At 37.8% G+C, this 18,450-nt stretch overlaps 1 protein-coding gene across 1 annotated transcript in view; it reads left to right on the top strand.

Moving 5' to 3' along the window:
* The first annotated feature begins 798 nt into the window (after window positions 1-798).
* Window positions 799-18,450, top strand: part of slc4a5b (solute carrier family 4 member 5b) — a 30,459-nt gene continuing 12,807 nt past the window's right edge. The window contains exons 1-14 of the mRNA XM_041969784.1: window positions 799-922; window positions 1,206-1,366; window positions 2,688-2,840; window positions 3,030-3,137; window positions 3,953-4,008; window positions 9,283-9,440; window positions 9,519-9,606; window positions 9,688-9,842; window positions 10,178-10,303; window positions 12,102-12,276; window positions 12,395-12,528; window positions 12,616-12,796; window positions 12,878-12,968; window positions 16,516-16,574. Coding sequence (XP_041825718.1) covers window positions 870-922; window positions 1,206-1,366; window positions 2,688-2,840; window positions 3,030-3,137; window positions 3,953-4,008; window positions 9,283-9,440; window positions 9,519-9,606; window positions 9,688-9,842; window positions 10,178-10,303; window positions 12,102-12,276; window positions 12,395-12,528; window positions 12,616-12,796; window positions 12,878-12,968; window positions 16,516-16,574 — 1,698 coding nt within the window. The 5' untranslated portion in view covers window positions 799-869. The remainder of the gene's footprint in view (window positions 923-1,205; window positions 1,367-2,687; window positions 2,841-3,029; window positions 3,138-3,952; window positions 4,009-9,282; window positions 9,441-9,518; window positions 9,607-9,687; window positions 9,843-10,177; window positions 10,304-12,101; window positions 12,277-12,394; window positions 12,529-12,615; window positions 12,797-12,877; window positions 12,969-16,515; window positions 16,575-18,450) is intronic.

The raw sequence follows: 18,450 nt of genomic DNA, 5'->3' as shown, positions 1-18,450 counted from the left end.
CACGGTAACTTTTTTTTTTTACTTATCTTGCTTTTAATCATTTTAATGTAATTTATTATTTTATTGTGATTATGTGTTGATGCCTTTTACTCTTTCTAATTATCTGTAATGCTTTTGTTTTATGTAAAGCACTTTGAATTGTCCTGTACATGAAATGTGCTATACAAATAAACTGCCTTGCCTTGCCTTGTTGCATCCAAGCAGCCACACATTTTTCTAATCTTTTTAAAGTTTTCTTGAGCAAAAGTCCTCCAGGTTTTAAGAAGAGAGAGGCCTTTAAGAAGTCTGGAAAACTATTCCTGAAGACTGCTTAAAGAAATTATATAAAGTGCAACTATTTCCTGTTTTATAGGCAATATATAAAGTAATGCAGGTTTTCAAGTGTCACTCTCCAGCTCCACCCTCTTGTCCAAATATGGTCACTTCTGGCTCCAAAACTGCAGAGATGGTAACATCCACTTCTTATATAAAGTCTTTGGGCTGAACCAAATAAGGAGACCAATCAATATTTCGTCCCGTGTAGCCACAAGCAAGCCTTATATAAGCAAGGCAAAAAGTCAAAGTCAAGCCATCTTAGCCTTGGTTTTAGTGAAATTGTGTAAATAGCTACTGTTTGCTGGTTGATGGGAACTTTAAATTTAATCGAGAAAAAAAAAATGGTTTTGTTTTTTGAAGAAAATGAGTCATTTCATGAAACAACATTAGTTTTTTAACACGTCCATACCATTTTAGTTGCTTTTTGTACTAATTGCCCCTAGAATTTCTAAAAATCTGAAACTGACTGTCTTTTAGTTTCCCCTGCTGCAGATCGGCTTCGCCAAATACTGGGGGAAGATGATGGCACCCCAACACCCACATTATTCACTGAGATGGATACGCTACAACATGAGGGGGATGAATTGGAGTGGAAAGAGTCTGCGAGGTACAAACACACACGTATACTCACATTCAGGATTGTTAGGGCTTTCATTACTTCAGGATTTGGGGTCACTTTTGATATGATTTAAAGGTTGAAGGTTGGATTTGAGACTTCAGTAGTAAGACTATAACACTACATGTGACTGAAGCAGTGGCCGTTATGTAACAGCTTCCTGTTGATTGATACTCTTGGGCTGAGACAAATCAATAAATCTGTCTTTCAAAAGCCAAAAAAACAGGACTGCATTCACTGAGCAGCAGTTTCAACACTTTTTTGTCCTGTGTAGGTGGGTGAAGTTTGAGGAGAAAGTGGAGGAGGGAGGCGAAAGATGGAGCAAGCCTCATGTTTCCACATTGACCCTCCACAGCCTGTTTGAGCTCAGGACTTGTCTACAAACAGGAAGTATTCTGCTCGACCTGGAAGGCTACTCACTGCCACAGATTGTGGGTCAGTCACACAGTAGACTAAAAATTAGGAATTAAAATGAAACATACCTGGTGCAATGTCAGTTTATGGAGTCACATCTGGGCAGATTCCTGCAAACATCCAACCAAAATCTTCTTTCATGAATAACAAACATCACCAGTGATAGCTCATTTTGCTGTCCCCAGTAACTTATTGACAATCAAAATGCCTGTTTAACAACTTATAGCTCCAAACAACACCAGGTGATTGTAAAGTACCCCAATGTTTCAGAAGTAAAACCTTTTGAACATATTGATTATGCAAGCTTGCAAGCCTTTAGCCTAAAATATTTCTATAAGGAGACTCATTAAACATAAGATGTATTTATGTTTAATTGTGTAGCTACTAATTTATATTATAATCAACTTCTCATTTCTTTAGTTTTTGTTTTATATATTTCCCTTGATGTCCAAACATGTTTCAATAAAATGCTGCTGCTATTTCCAGTTTTCCCGAAAATATAAAACAAATAAGGAATGGCTCAAGACTTTTGCACCCTTCTGTAAATATTTGCACATATTAGCAAACTGAAGCCATTCTTTAAAAAAACTGAGGAAATTTGTGTTTGGCCAATTATTTCTCTCCTTTAGTAATGCAAGTTGATGTTGTAATATACATTGTTAGAAAGCTTGATTAGTTACCTTTACAATGAGGTATAAATGTAGGGTAAAAATGTGCCAAAATCCCCAAATATTCTCCTGTTGGTCACTCTTGTTTTGAGATTCAGGTGCTACCAGGTGTGTGCCAGTCAGAGATGTTTGACTGACACCTGATAGACATATCGAAATGAGATTCTGGAGCCAGTGGTAGTCCTGTATCTCCAGAATCTGGGACCTCACTTCACCGTCCAGGATGAGAACGCTGTCCCTCACAGAGCCAGGATCCATCAGAGTGTCCCTCCAGGATTTGGGAATGGAGAGGATGGAATGACCTGCCATGAGGCCAGAGCTCAACCCAGATGAACATGTGTTCAGCTTGGTTGTCCTGTAAGTGTCAGCGTCACCAACACACCCATGCTGGTCAGTCACCCCACAGCAAAATGTGACCAGACCAGCATGAGGAGGAGGTATCAAGCTGCTGTGGCTACATATGGATCTTCTACATAGTACTGAGGTCCCTGATAGTGTAAAATAAATAAAATGTAAAAATGGTCAATAATCGACCAAACAGAAATTTCCTCACTTTAGTTTATGTTAAAATGTGTGTGTTTCCAGAATGAAAAAATGGCACATATACATAAATACCTTCATGATTTATCAGATGTCAAACAGTCTAGTTGATGAGATGTAAATTCTTACTCCAGAGGACATTGTGGATCAACACATAGCGGACGGCCTCGTTTCTCCGGATCTGAAGGAGAAGATCATTTTTGTGTTGCTCAGGAAGCATCGTCACCAAACCAAGAAACCAATCCATCGCTCACTGGCGGACATGGGAAAGTCCAACACGTCCTCCAGTGAGTGTATATGCTGTGTGTAGGCATCTTCAATTACCAATCAGCAAAGTCTAACTAAGTGTCTGATTACTGTACATCCTAATGCTTCCTTGTTTTCTGCCATGTTGATCACCACCTGTTTCACCTTTCCTCGTAAAATCACCTCTTCTGTGCTCATTGTTTTCACATCTGCTGCTGCTGCTCTGTCAGACCGTAGTCCTCAGGTTAATCTGAGTCGTAGTACTAGTTCAGCTTCTGGGATCCACCGCTCCACAGAAGACCTACGCTCTCGGCAGTCAAGCAGCCTTGGGCGCCTTAGTGAGTCTCAACACACCACACAAACACACAGACATACACTATCTATGTACGTACAGTACACACATAAAGCCAAGTATTATAATAAAAAAAAAAAATGTAAGGGTTCAGTGCAAAGTGTTCACAACATTCATTTAATGATTATTACATTTGCACACTACACAGTAGCTTTAAGTGGTATTTTGGTACTTTTACTCAAGTTTAAGATCTTCTATCACTGATACACTCAGTCAGCAGCCAGAGTTTATTCTTCCAGATTTCACTTTCTTAACTCAACTGCTTTTCTCCTAAATCAGCCTTGACCTGAGCTAACTTCCAGCCACTGCATGATTTCAAGGCTTGAGATTGCTTTTTGTGTGCGTGTGTGTCCATCTATATATATATATTCACCATGATTATTATGTGTTGAGCATTCTGTGTGTTTACTTCAGAGATTTTTTGTCCTATTGTGTGTACCTTTGCTAATTTCTTTTGTGGAGCCATCTGGGTGAAGGGGATTATTAGAGGATTTTCTCAGTCTCTGTGTGGTATGTTATTGTTCACTCATGTTCGATTTTATTTGCTAGCAAATCTGCTGAAGAAAAAAAAAAAGTGAGCCATTGGGATATAATCCTTCACAGAAACAGATGGTCATAGTGAATTTCTCACCTGCCTCTCACCACTGAACAACACAAAATTACCTTTTTATTTCAGCAGTTGCTAAATAAATGTTTTTAATTGAAACAAACCACAAACCTTGAACTCTATGGTCTTTTACCTTTTAATCTAACCCAGCATGTGTCTCTAGTACCAGAAATAAATATGCGCTTCATTTACAGATCCTGCTCAGAGCCGAAGCATGAATGATATTTCTGACACACCCAGCTCTGACCAGGTACATTGTTTTTACATCATTTTGTGGTGGTGTAACTATGGGCTTACTTGTGTACTTTATCTGTGTTTAGTATTGCAATATTAGAGGGTCCAAATATTAATTACTATAGGATTAAAGCTTTAAATATGATAGCCCTGTTTAAAGATGTAAACAAATTGTATTTAGTTTGTGCAAATTATGACATTTTTTTCAAGTCCATTCTTTTAGATTACCTGTAAGATAACTCTGATTAAGCTCTTAGCTTGGTTTGGCTATCAGAACAGACACCCAATGACATTTCCTAGCATAAACCTAAAAGACTTGGACCAAGTATAGAGCCCTGTGGAACTCCTTAACTAACACTGGGGTGTGTGCAAATCTCACTGGTTACAAGAACAATCTGGACTCAGATAAATATGACTTAAACCACTATACTGTGGTTCCTTTTTATAATCATGACTGAATGTTGGCAGAGTTTCTCAGTCAGGCACCCCCTACCGATGGCTAACTTAGCATCCATCTTGCATCATGTTTTCTGAACTCTCTCCGGCCAGTAAAAGTCTATTCGATGTTGACTCGTCTTCTCTTGCTCCGACCCTTTCAGGCTCCTTTCCTCTCTTCCTCTGATAATGTTCACTTGCATTTCTTTGATAAATCAGCCATGCTGTGCATTCAAAACCGCCAGTATGTTGACGTCCATTTGCTAGTGTGTGAGGTTCATGCTCAAAGCAGAAGTCATCCCAGAAGTAAAGAATGGTTTCTCAGCCTCAGGATGCTGCTGGGCAACGTCTGTTCCAGAAATAAACATCACTGTGCCATCAAAACAAGTCCAAAACATGTATTTTTAAAGTCAGAAAGCTACAAAGTCTTCATTTAAATTGTCATTACTAAACTTTGGCATATTCTCACACTTCGATGACCTCTAACGATGGCCAGTTGTTCATCCATTCTGCATCTTCTCTTTTCTGAGCTCTCCCCAGCCAGTAAAAACTACAGTCCAATATTGACTCTTGCTCCGTTACTTTCTCTGTCTTTTCTTTGCATCCTCCAATAATGTCTTCATGCATTTCTTTGCTGAATCAGCCATGGTGCATGTTCTAAACAGCCATTGTGTTGATATCCAGTTGCTGGTTTGTGATGTGATGCCACAAAGTAAAATGCAACTGTCACATGGTGCTCTGAGCTACAATAAAAGCAGTGAAATCTAGTTTCTCAGCCTCTGGATAGTGCACTCAGAAATGTTTTCTAACAAATGTCAATGTGCCTTCTGAATGAGTCAGAAACACAATGTTTTGAGGACAGAAGTGTATAGAGTAAAGCGTAATCCCAACAACATGTTTAAGCCTCAAAATGACAAAAAGGTGTGAACAATAGTTTTAAAAGGAAAATCTTCCCATAATGATTATGTGATACCCAAAAACATGCATTTGTATGCGTGACCTCAAACCATGGAAACCATCTTTAAGCAAATAATTTAGTTGTCATAATTGTTCATTTAGAATCATTCTAATAACAGTTATGTTATAATTATAGCATGTCAATGTGTTAGGCCATCTGTCTGTAGTTCAGATCCCTGTGATTGGCTTCTAAGATCTAAATGTTTACAGTTAACAAGTGGTGTAATTATTTAAACTGCCAGGTCCTTCAGTTTTTAGCCAACATTACTCGAACAGTAGAAAATAGCTTAGACTATTTTCAGCAGCAAGTTAATGCATTGAAGTATTTGGGTCAGCAGGACGCTGCATGTGAGACTGAATCAAAACAAACTGCAGTGTTTGTTTTAACGGTAAAGAAAAAAACCTACTGCATCAATGAGGTCTGTCAATGTGTTTTGGGACAAAAGTGGACCTTAAAAGCAGAAAATTAAACCAGACCTCCAGCTAAACAGTGGTTTTTAGTTGTTCTCGCTTTAATGGAATTTACTACTGAAAAAATTCAGTCATTTAAAAACATGGGGTTGATTGAGAGTTCACTTCTTTACAGCCATTTACAAGCTAGATCCAGACAGTGTTTTTCTCCCAAAAACTTGTGATAAGATATAAATAAAAACATTAGAATAATTTTAATTTAGCTCCTATTTGCAGATGGACCAAAGCAAATAAACATCATGAACTCATATTTCACAATATGAGCCAGATTAATCGTGGCATTGTTATCTTGGAATTTGGCCGTGCCATCAGGAATGATGGAATAACCTGCTCATTCAGTATATTCAGGTATCAGCTGACCGCATTCTTTGGACACGTAATGTTGACCTGAACCTAGACCTGACCAACTGCAGCAACCTCAGATCATAAACTGCCCCCTGGCTTGTATAGTAGGCATGATGGCATCATTCACCTCTTCTTACCCTGATGTTCCCATCACTCCGGAACAGGGTAAATCTAGACTCAAACCACATCACCTTCCATTGCGCCAGAGTCCAGTCTTTATGCCCCCTAGCAAATTAAAACCTTTTTCTCCAGTTAACCCACTGATTAGTGGTTTTCTTATGGCTACACAGCTGTTCAGTCCAAATCCCTTGAGTTCCTTCACATTGTTCATGTAGAAATGTTATTTTCACAATTAAAAACACAGCCCTGAGTTCTACTGTTGTTTTTCTTTGATTTAATGTCACCAAAAATTTTGATTTTTCAGACCACATTTCTTCCTGGAAGACAATGGTTCCCTACCAACCTTCCAGTTTTTAATAACACTTCTTAACCCAGTTTGCAATCTCCTTAAATGTTTTCTCTGCTCGATGCTTTGATGCCAGACCCTTCATTTGCTCAACTTTACACATTGTTACTTTCTGAGTTGCAGCTAATGTATTCTATAGGAAAATAACCTAGAGTTATACTAATTTATAATACTATTTAATGCAGTTATCAGAGTTTTCACCCTCCTTTTTCAGTGTTTCTGTTTTAGGCTTTATGAGAACTTTCACAAAGCCATCAGAACCACTTAATCCCACTAATCCACACAGCCTGGTGGCTTAGATGAGAATTTGTTCAACTGTGTAGTACATTCAGTTTGTACCGAAAACTGTGTGTGCAGATTGATTGTTTCCTGTTATCATGAGCTTAATTTTTCCCCCCCAGAGTAGGATAACAGTGAAAAATCTTACAACTGTCACTGCCTGCTTTTGATTTGTGCCAAAACACATTTAACTTAGAGTTTTTGAGCACTTCAGAGTTAGAATTCCTGCATTTCTGGACATAAATGACCCCAAACATATTTATATTTATTATCATATTTATATCCTGATTTATGTCCTGTAGAAACATTATAGTCTTATTTGTCTTTCAGCATCCTTTCTCTCTCCTGTTGATGAGATTCGTCAAATAGATCCAATGGTTCATAAGATTTTGTGGTTACTGAAACATTAATTATTCTTTTATGACTTTTTGCTGAAATGGCTCGTCTTGTTGCATAACTTGCCTTCTCTTGAGATTTAAGTCATTAACCATTCAACTGTGACATTTTCTGCCAGAGCTCCTTGCTCCATCAATACCTGTGTTTCCACACAGTTAAGTAAAATTTAATGGATAATGTAGAAGTTCCTTTTGGACCCTACTAGATTTTTCACACCTGCTCTTTCAATGGGTTTTGTTGCTCATCCCCTCAGGTATAGGGTAATGCTGATTGTCTAAACTGTACACTATTAGTCTGAAGATGGATTTCTAACTGTTTCCAGCTTGATGAGCATCAGAAACCATATTTTTGAAGTTCCTGTTCTGTAAATAAAGTATTTCTCTCACCTTTTGTCATCCTATGGAAACAGTAACTAAATAAATGGACAATAATAATTATATACACACACACACACACACACACACACATACATACATATACACACACACTATGTCTTACTTAGATTCACTAAATTTACCTGTAAAGATTTGTTGAATACCTGCCGATGTGCATAAATACATCAGTCTTGAGACCACCTCAGCCTGTAGTTAAGCAGCAGCACTCATTTGGTGTTTGTGTGTCACATGGATAAATATCTTCACAAACTTCAAAGAAAGTGAGAAAGTCACTCAGACATGTGACCACTGAGTAATTATTGAGTAACATGAATTGTTTTTTCACAGACCCTGAATTAACACCTTTATCTTTCTTTCTTTAAGCTGACAAGTTTACAGTCATAGGGTGGCATAACGTAACATCCTAGGATAGCAAAAACACACTATCGCTAACAAAAGCTGTGGATAGAAAGCACAGATTATTCTAAAATCAGTTCATGGAGTGTCTTGTTTGTAGGTTCTTAGGAGGGAGAAGTTAGAGTGAAAGAGGACCAGCTGGTGAATTGACTCTGAAAGCAGCATTAACAGATTATAAAGAGATTTTAATTTAAGCACCCACCACTCCACTGCCACGTGCTTCCTTGGTGAAGGAGGAAGAGAAACGAGCTGCAGCACAGTGTTGTGCGGTCATTTTATTGTGTGCAGCTGATATTATTGAAAACAGTCTTTTTTAGTGCCACATTGCACAGTTGTGTATGTTATGTGGATAAATGTTTAATTTTATTATTTTTCTTTAAATCCTGGAGATGAAGTTAGCACATGGAATAACTTCAGGGGCCAAATAGTTGTGGAATTACCCAATTTGCTGTTGATGGTTTTGCTTTGAACTGTGCAGAATGAGCTGACATGCAGAATTAGTGTCTGCGTTCTGTTATTCTTGCACTTTTAAAAACAATTGCTGCAAGTTACAAAACAGAATTACCTCTTAACTGAATAGTGGCGAGTATGAAACAGAATTAAACCCAAGAAAAACACATATTTGGTACGATTTAACAAAGTTAATGTGCTTATAGATTAAAAAGTGGCATGCACATTTCACTACAATGAGCTTAGTTGAATAATATTCACATGAAGTACAAAGCCTAGTACTAGTGGACTTTATGAATAAATGAATGTCTGTTATCAAATTAGCCAGGTTCTTTGATGTTTGTATTGCTGAGGTATACAAAAAGTTTCCTGCTCCACACTCTGAATTTAGAGCCTTTCTTAATCCTTTAGTATTTTTTTGATTTCCATTTTTTTCAAGATCTTTCATTCTGTGAGGTATGGAGCATTTTTATGGACTAAAGATGGAAATAAGCTTTGCTATAATCTTTCATATATACATTTTTTCATTATAAACTGTCCCTTTTTGAAAATAAAAAACAAAACCAGCAATGTCATCACTGAATTACAGGAAGTTTAGGTATGCTGGTGGTGCTACACAAATGAAGCTAAATTGAACTGAATGTAGAAAACTAGAAATTGTGCAACACCTCACACACGATTGCTCTTCATCCTCTTCCAGCTGAAGAACAAGTTCATGAAGAAGATTCCTCGAGATGCTGAAGCCTCCAATGTCCTGATTGGGGAGGTAGATTTTCTGGAGAAACCATTCGTCTCCTTTGTACGTTTGGCTCAAGCCACAACTCTGGGAGGCCTTACTGAGGTTCCCGTGCCAACGAGGTTAGCATCCCTGCTTCCTTTCGCTTGTCTTCACTCTCAAGGGAATTTTTCAGCCTCTTTCACATTTTCCTCTTGCAGGTTTCTCTTCATCCTGCTGGGTCCTCAAGGCAAAACCAAGTCCTACAATGAGATCGGCAGAGCTATTGCTACTCTCATGGTGGATGATGTAAGAGGCTGTGCAGCAACGTCTGAAACAGACTTTTTTTAAAAAGCATCAGATTTGTTCAGATTTTTCCTTTACTTTCAGCTATTTAGTGATGTTGCCTACAAAGCAAGAGAGCGTGAAGACCTGATTGCAGGTGTTGATGAGTTTCTGGATGAGGTGATTGTCCTTCCTCCGGGTGAATGGGACCCTAAAATACGCATCGAACCTCCTAAGAAGGTTCCTTCTGCAGAAACAAGGCATGTAAACATTTTTGCCGTCTTTAATTCCTTACATTTGTCGTCTGGCCCTTGAACTTTTCTAGTGGATCTTTTGGGAGCACTTTGGGTTTGGGGTGGTTCCCCTACGATTTTTTTGGTCCAGCATAATCACTGGACTCATTCCTGGATTGGAATTTGGGAAGCTGAAGGTCAAAGTTAACACTTCGGGCTATTTATTGTGTTCTTGGATATTTTTTGCAGTTTAATAGGGGACAATGTTCTCCACAGTACAATTAACATCTTGACATCTATATTCCATAAGTGTAATAGCAGAATTAAAACCATCTATCATTTTTAATCATTCTATTTAATAGGAAGTCAGTGCTGAACCTGAACGAGCTGGGCCAGATGAATGGCACAGCAGGCGGAGCAGCTGGAGGAGAAGATGAAGAGCTTCCTGCTCCACATGAGCTCGGAGAGGAGCTGAAATTCACTGGAAGGTAAGAAAGAACTGGAAAAGAATTTTTTAGGATCTGGCTCAGAAAGTGACTATTAATTATTTTTTATGAAAACCACCAAAACTTTAGACCTAAACCATAAGAAAAGAGCTCAAAGTAACTTTTCTAAACTTAGAAAATGGCACAGCAGAGGCAGGATGTCCAGTAGAGCTAAATGAATAATCTAAATATTAATCCAAACAAAGTGCAAAAAGAAACAGGAACAAGAAAAACAAAGACAACAAATTAATAGAAAACATGGCAAACTGTTGAGTAGCAGAGAAAACCAAAACATTAAAATACTGAGTGGAGTTAATGAGAACTGAACTGAGGTTGGGCTTATTAACAAACTTAAAGTAGGTGTGAAAAACGTCAGGAACTGTCATAAAATTTTGCCAAAGAACTCTCTCTATGTCAGTGATCCATGATATTAGAGCATTTCAAGGAGGCCTCTCTGTAATCTCGGATTTTAACGTTTCCATAATCCTTTGCACATTATAAACAATGGAAATGGTGAAGATGGTCCAAAATGAAAATTATTTGTTTTCACAATAAATTTGAAAACATTGTATATGTGTCTGTTTTTCATCATTGAAAAGTAAAAGTACAGATTAACAGTATAAATAAATTGTTAGGAAGTCAGCTAGCAGCTAACAGCTAACGGCTAAAAGAAGCAGTTTACCAGTTATATCCGTTTTTAGGCTGTTGTAAGAGTTGACTGTTATTAATAGTAGGATCATTGTTTTCCAAACACAAGGCTGGCTTGTTTGCTAAGAAGAAAGAAGACAGATGGCCACCTGAAATGCAAGGCAGTTACATGAAAAAAAGTCCTGTTAAACAGGGAAAGAAACCAAAATATGGAAATATACAACTGAAAAGATTTGCCATATAAAATTCAATTAATTTAAAAACAACCAAATTAAAATGAAAATCTAATTCAGTTGAATACTTTAGCAATATGTTAAATCCATAGTAAGCAGTCGAATCAGTGGTGCATGAATCATGAACGAAGTATTGAAGTAAGAGCGTTTTAGGCAGAAACACTGTAAAGAAAACAAGGCAACATACCAACAATAATGTTGAGCAGCGATCATGGTTAACAGGGAGTTGAATAACTATGTAACATGGATGGTGCCAATGGTGATCAAGGTTTTTTGTGACATATAATGAAGTAGTCCGTGTCTTTCCTAGTCAGAGCACTTTAAGTTTGGAAAATCCGATGTTTTGCTGATGGATGTGTGTTAAAAGCTATTTAAAGCATGGCCACTAGAAGAACAAATGTTTCACCAAGAACAGCTAAATCCTCAAAACTTTCAAGGCAGCTTGAGTGAACATTGAGTTACTTCTGCTACAGAAAGTTACAAAGAGTAATGAAGCGTATTGAAACATGCGGTTGCAGCCCAGCTTGTTTTGTAACGTACTGCAGAGCATGTTGCTACATGGATGCACTGCTGTTTAATAAGTTTAAATAAAAACTGCAGAATTGTTAGTTGTTAAAATACACCCAAACTACTTTGAAATCTTTGAGATTGAAGTTGTTTTTGATGGTGAAAACGTTTCACTGGTGACCCTTTCCCAAGTACCTTTAAGCTCCCACCCACCCATCTTCTGCTTCTCAAAACTAAAAAGGCACTCTGCCATCTACTCCGGGTAAGATACCAACTTAAAATAAATACATTTGTAAGAAAATATCAATTTTGTTCAAGTGATTAAGAGGAGCATCTCATGACTATACAGTCACTGAGTTGAGTTTAGTTTAAATTGTGTAAATCTAACTTTGTTCTGTGTCTTGTTTTACCAGGATTGGCGGTGGATTGTGGCTGGATATAAAAAGGAAGCTTCCATTTTACTGTAGTGACATCTATGATGGCTTCCATATCCAGTCCATCTCTGCAGTGCTCTTCATCTATCTGGGTTGCATTACCAATGCCATCACCTTCGGAGGACTGCTAGGAGATGCTACTGACAACTACCAGGTCCTCACTAAAGCTGCAACATGACAAATCCATCCTGAGACTGCCAGAGTGTTTCATCTGACTACATTCCCCCATTTCACAGGCGTGTCTGTCTGACTGCCCCATCTTTTGCTTTCAGGGAGTGATGGAGAGTTTTCTTGGCACTGCTTTAGCTGGAACCGTTTTCTGTGTGTTTGGTGGACAACCTCTCATCATCCTCAGTTCAACTGGACCCATTCTCATCTTTGAGAAACTTCTTTACGAGTTCAGCAAGTATGACAAACATATGCCAAATCATGTAAACTTTACAAATATCATGCAAAACAGTAGTTCCTTGACATGCTTTAACCGTGTTCACAGGAACAACAATGTAGACTACATGGAGCTACGTTTGTGGATCGGGCTTCACTCGTGTCTGCAGTGTTTCCTGCTGGTTCTCTCAGACGCTAGTTACATCATCAAATACATGACCCGCTTCACAGAGGAGGGCTTCTCCAGCCTCATCTCCTTCATTTTTATCTCTGATGCCATCAAGAAAATGGTGGGTGTTGTATTTGCAGATGTCCAATAAATTAACATGAAAATTTCTTTAACATGAAGCAACCTGCTCTGTTTTCCACAGGTAGGATGCTTTAAATATTACCCAATCAACCGGGGCTTCAAGCCTGATTACATCACAGCCTACAAGTGTGAATGCATCGCTCCAGACCAGGGTGAGTCTTCAAATTTTATAAACATGGCTGTTTTTCTAATAAATGCTCTGAACGCCACAGAAGATGTGAAAAAAACTGACTAAAACACTGTGCTACTGTAGCTAAATGAGAGCTGCTGTAATCCGAAAAAGATTGTAATATCATACAGTTTATGGGGATAAAATTTCATGTCCCACATTTTCAGATGAAAGACAGCTTTCTCAGTCTGTGTGCACACTTATTAATAAGTTCCAAAATCTATTTATTGACTGTATTCGCAGATAGTTTTTTCTCTAAGGGAGCTCTGTAGTTTTATGACTAGCCAAGGAAAATTTATTAAATTTAATAAACATTACTGAGGTTTTATCTCCCAAAATGGTGCATAAAATAAAAGATCAAATATTCAAAGATGCAGCCAACAAATGTTGAAAATGGCACAAAAGGAATAATTTAACTATTTTGGACATACTTATTGTTAATGATGTAAATAAGGGAAAAAACTTGTCTGACTGCCCAAAGTTTAAAAATGATCTGACTGGTTTTGCCAAAACCTTAACCAAATAACTCTGCAAACGAATAAAAAAAAGAAACTAATTTAAGGTGAACAGACTGAAACATCAATGTTTGGGATCAAAGTCAAGCTCAGGTTTACAGCTATACAGTCATATGCGTCATTCTTCCAAATGCATAATTTGTCATACATTAAGTATAATAAACATCTTTCATTAAATATAGCAGAGGAATAAAACTGATTAAATTTGTTTTTGTGCCAGTTGAAATTAAACTGGTAAACTACACACAAGAATAACAACTTATCACTTTAATGGTATCAAGGTCAATTTCTGTCGTGTTGGTTATGATCAAACAGTCAAAAACCCATCTGTGGAATCCATCATGAGATCAGAAATAGGAATTTCACCAGTTCTTGTCTTGTCTCTTTGGAAGGGTAGAAAAGACTAGATAGCCCAAAAAACTCCAAGGCATTCTCCTTTAAAAGCAACTAAAATGCCTTCATTTCCTCAGCATAGTCATAGTGACCTTCAAAAACACCAACACGTTTCAGCCCATGGTGTCAAACATACTAAATGAGCTCAAGGTGTCTTTATAGTGGAATTCTTCACCTATAATGGAACTTTCATCAACAATTTTCCTCCCAGAGGAAACAGAAAAAACTACAGACATGGATACCTTGTCACACCAGGACATGGCATCATCTAAAATGTCAGGAAACAGTCTTTTAGACCACAAAAACACCCACACAATACAACAATGCATCACAAGCAGCACAACTTGACCATTTCTGAAAGACATCATTCTCATCATTTTTCACAGAACCATTTACACAAATAGTTTATATTTATATTTGGTTGAGTTTGTCTTGTTTATCACCACCTCCTATATTTGACCAAGTGCTATTGGCCTCAGAATGAACTGGAACAAGAGACCACCATATTTAAAAAGAACTATTTATTTATAAACAGAATAAAATCCTATAAAGAGGGTGGACAGTATTTCTGTTCTGATAGACTTTAGACCAGATAAATGGACCAAACAAAAGAAACAAAATAAGAATGCTATATGCTATATTGTTGGGGGAGTTCAGATAGGGCAGTGTTACAAACCAAACTACCATGCATGGAATTAGACAAACAACCAAATGATAACCCTTAAAACCCAACAAAACACATGCAGAGACCACTTCGACCCCTTCATTTATTATAGTCCAATGTCAAAACAAAAACACAAGCGGCCCATCCAATGGATCAATTGAACAAATACAGAGAAGAACTAAGAGTGGGAAGACAGTGGTTAGCACTCCAATGTTCCTAACAAAAGAACTATAAATAAAAAGTAATCAACATAAAATAAAACTCAAATTGTCCAGACAATGTGAAATGAAAGAAAAACAAACCTGGTCAAAGCACAGGTGCCCACACCTTTCTCTCAGTCCTGCAGGTGCATGGAGGTGACTGAAATGATTTAAAACAATGTATGCATGAAATCAATAAATGCTTACATTCTAATTAATGAAGGAGGTCATATGTTGCTGCTGCTGCTTAGGCATACCTTGTGTCCTGCCAATACTCAAGGTTTTATCTTGAGTGTTAAATTCCACCAGAGAAAGGCCTCTGCTACATGCTGCTCTCAGGTGTGGTGCATCAGGGAGAAAGACCTGAGTGAACGCCCCGCCCCCTTTTCATAGACTCCGCCCCCTTGGCTCAACTCTGCCATCTAGGCTTGCAGCTCACTTTCCCACATATAGAAAGGGAGATATGATCAATTCCATATGCTTGTAATGTTGATGTGTCACTGTCCTGGTGCTCCAAGTTTAGATATTCTCAGATGTGATGCTGGTCTGCTTTATTAAATCTGGATTAGAAACACAAACACACACACAGGCCTGTATGTGCATACCATATTTTATGCAGGCTGTTAGTTGTAGAGGCTTTTTTAGTTAACTTCTGTTTCATCTGCAGGGACCAGGTAGTTACTTATCAAAAAAAAAACATGTAGATATTCCTCTTACATCTCTGACTTGAAGGAACCTTAAGGTTTTGTTTAGAGACTAAAAACCTGCAAGTGACCATAATAAAATCCACAGGTATTGAACAATATCTGTTTTTTCATGCACAAAATTTCTTCAGTCAGGTCACAATTCTGACTAGACCTCTAGTGTTATTCCAACATGATGTGCCTCTACATCATCACATGTTTGATTTGGAATAAAAAATGGTGGCATGCGCAGAATTGGACCGCTGTCTGACTGTCAGGAAACAGAAGAAGAACCAGTTATTTCCCATATTTATTGCTGTCTTATCGGTTTTAGTTCCTCGACCCCTTAATAATTTGAAATTATTTAAAAATTTTAAGAAAAGTATTCGTATCATACAGTAACAAGCTCCGTTTTAGTCTTTTTATTTGAATAAACTTTACTGAGTAAAGTGAACAGTGCATTACAAGCCATACGGCAGACGTCACAGACACGCACAGTACAGATCATTTCTACCTGATATTCAGAATAAGCGCTTTCATTGCCAGAGATTGGAACAACAATTGGAAAAACTCTCTTTGATCGTAATGAAATTTTAATCCGAATCAGTGTGAATGATCAGAATCTTCTGGTTGGTTTGTTCACATTAAGCATTTTTATTTTGATCAGGCTTTGAATCCGAATACTTGTGTCCATATAAACATGTCTAATGTTGATTTACGCCCTTCAGAGGAGTTTGGATTGCTCATATGCTCACTTCAATTAATCATGTGTCGAGTCAGAGACTTAGGAGTGATATCGCTATCAGGAAAAAACTACAGCGTTCTTAGAGAAGAAAAGTTTAGTCTGTAACATCCACACAGAATCTGTTACATCAAGAGAAGTTTGTCCTTAGAGACAAATTTACGACGACTTACCTGTGATGATTTTTGTATATCTTCTCTTTTTCTGCCTCATTTCTGGATGCTGTCTGAAAAAGTAAGTTCTAGTGTATATAGTGATGGCGATGATACTGGAATTTGGTCAGAGAAAACTGTGGTGCACAGTAACCGAACAGCTTCTGTTTTCCCTCTCCAGCATCTGCTCTGGGTTTGAATGTTTCAGCTCCACTTGGAGATGATAACACGACTCTGCTGGTAAGTGACATGCGACAGACAAGTGTGAGATATAACATCATTCCAACAAATCGTTGTTATTTCCATCTGTGAAAATAACAGAAATGTGGGCCCATATTAATCAAGCATTTCAAGAACTTCCCCTTAACTTGTAATCAGATGTTTATTTACGCAAAGATATTGGTTCATTTGCAACAGTTTTAGTAAAATTAAACAATGTTGTGGAAAATGTGTACCAATGGATCATCAAAAATAAAAGCGATTGAGTGAGAGTCAATCAATTTTTATTTATGAAGTATTTTTTAATAGGCAAATTTATTTGTATAGCACATTTCATGTACAACACAATTCAAAGTACTTTACATAAAACATAAAACATTACAGCAGAAAGCAATAAAAAAAGGATTAAAAGAAATAAAATTATTAAATAAAAACAGAAAGAAAAAGCTAAAATAAAAAAGATAAAATGCAATAAATAAAGTTCCAGTGTGGCGAAAGACAGCATAAAAACATGATCACGTTTAAAAATTCTAGCTAAAAAGAAACAGATTTGAATTGAAGTAGCCAGCGAGACCACTGAGAGACTCAAGACGAAACATGCAAAACAAATGCTGTTATCTTAATCTGGCTCCCTGTACTGGCCTTGGATGGCTGGTTGTCAAGTTCTCCTGGAAATGTTATGCAGATGGATGCTCTGCCCCCATCCTCCCCCCCTCCCATCTTCTCGGGCTGTGGACCTTTCCTGGATCAGCTCCTAAGGTCGCCCCACTATCATCTGGGGCAGAGACTGGAGAAGGGAACTGGGAGAAAGTTCAAAGGCTCACTTACTTCCATAAACTTACTACACACACAAGCATGCACACAAGCAGAAAACACTATTACAGACACACCTCCCCCATGATTTCACTGCCTTGGTTGGACCCTTTCCCCCCTCCCTCCACTCCCGGGCAGCAGGTTGATTGGATGCGCTTGAGTTCAGCTGCGTCCACACTTAGCTGCTTTGGGAGACCCCTCTCCCCACCTGCCATGTGTTTCTTCTGTTGTGGATGTCTGAATTATGTGCTTTCATGTACCGAGGTGTGTGTTTTTTTTTGTATCTCTACACTGGGCCCGTCAAGCCCAGTGTAGAGATGCCTTTTTTTTCTAGCCTCATCCCGTTACTCTCCCTCATGTTTTCTCTTCCATCTGTAAAAATGGCGCGCTGCACGGCGGCTGCTGCCTCAATCTGCCTGATCTTGTTAGTTTATATGTTGCTGTCTACTTTTGGAAGGGTTTGTACTGGAAAAAATTTTGTTGCATCTGTTGCAATGACAATAAAGTTTCACTCATTCATTCATTCATTCATTCATTCATTCATTCATTCATTCATTCAAGATTTAGACTTTTTAAATAAAAACTATTGAAATGCAGAGAACAGGTGGGTCTTTAACCTGTATTTTAAAAAACTGAGTGTTTCAGCTGATCTAATACAAAGAAATTGTGGCACAAAGTGCTTTGTATTAACACATAATGAACAAAAGAAAAACATCCTTACCCATCAAGTCTCCCAACACCACAAACCCACGCAACCTCCTCTCACAGAAATAATAACACTCACTTACTCACCCATTCACGGCTTCCCTGTTTTGGCTGCTGATCATGGATAAGTGGAAGAAAATGTAGTCTTCCCTGTGGCCAGTGGGCCATTGTTTAGTGTTTCACTTTCTTCTTATCAAAACTAATATTGGTGGTGAACTGATAACAGGAGAATGAAATGATCTTTTCTATCACGTAAATGAAACCAGGTCAGGTTCATTCAAAATGATCTGATTATCTGAAAAAAACAAAACAAAAAAACAAAAAAAACAAAATAAAAAACAAACAAAAAAAAAAAAACAGAGAAATCTGCACACACTGA

Source organism: Melanotaenia boesemani, chromosome 19 (genome assembly GCF_017639745.1).
Source record: "Melanotaenia boesemani isolate fMelBoe1 chromosome 19, fMelBoe1.pri, whole genome shotgun sequence".
Taxonomy (NCBI): Eukaryota; Metazoa; Chordata; class Actinopteri; order Atheriniformes; family Melanotaeniidae; genus Melanotaenia; species Melanotaenia boesemani.
Note: the sequence above shows the minus strand (reverse complement) of the source record. Positions and strands in the feature narration are given on the sequence as shown.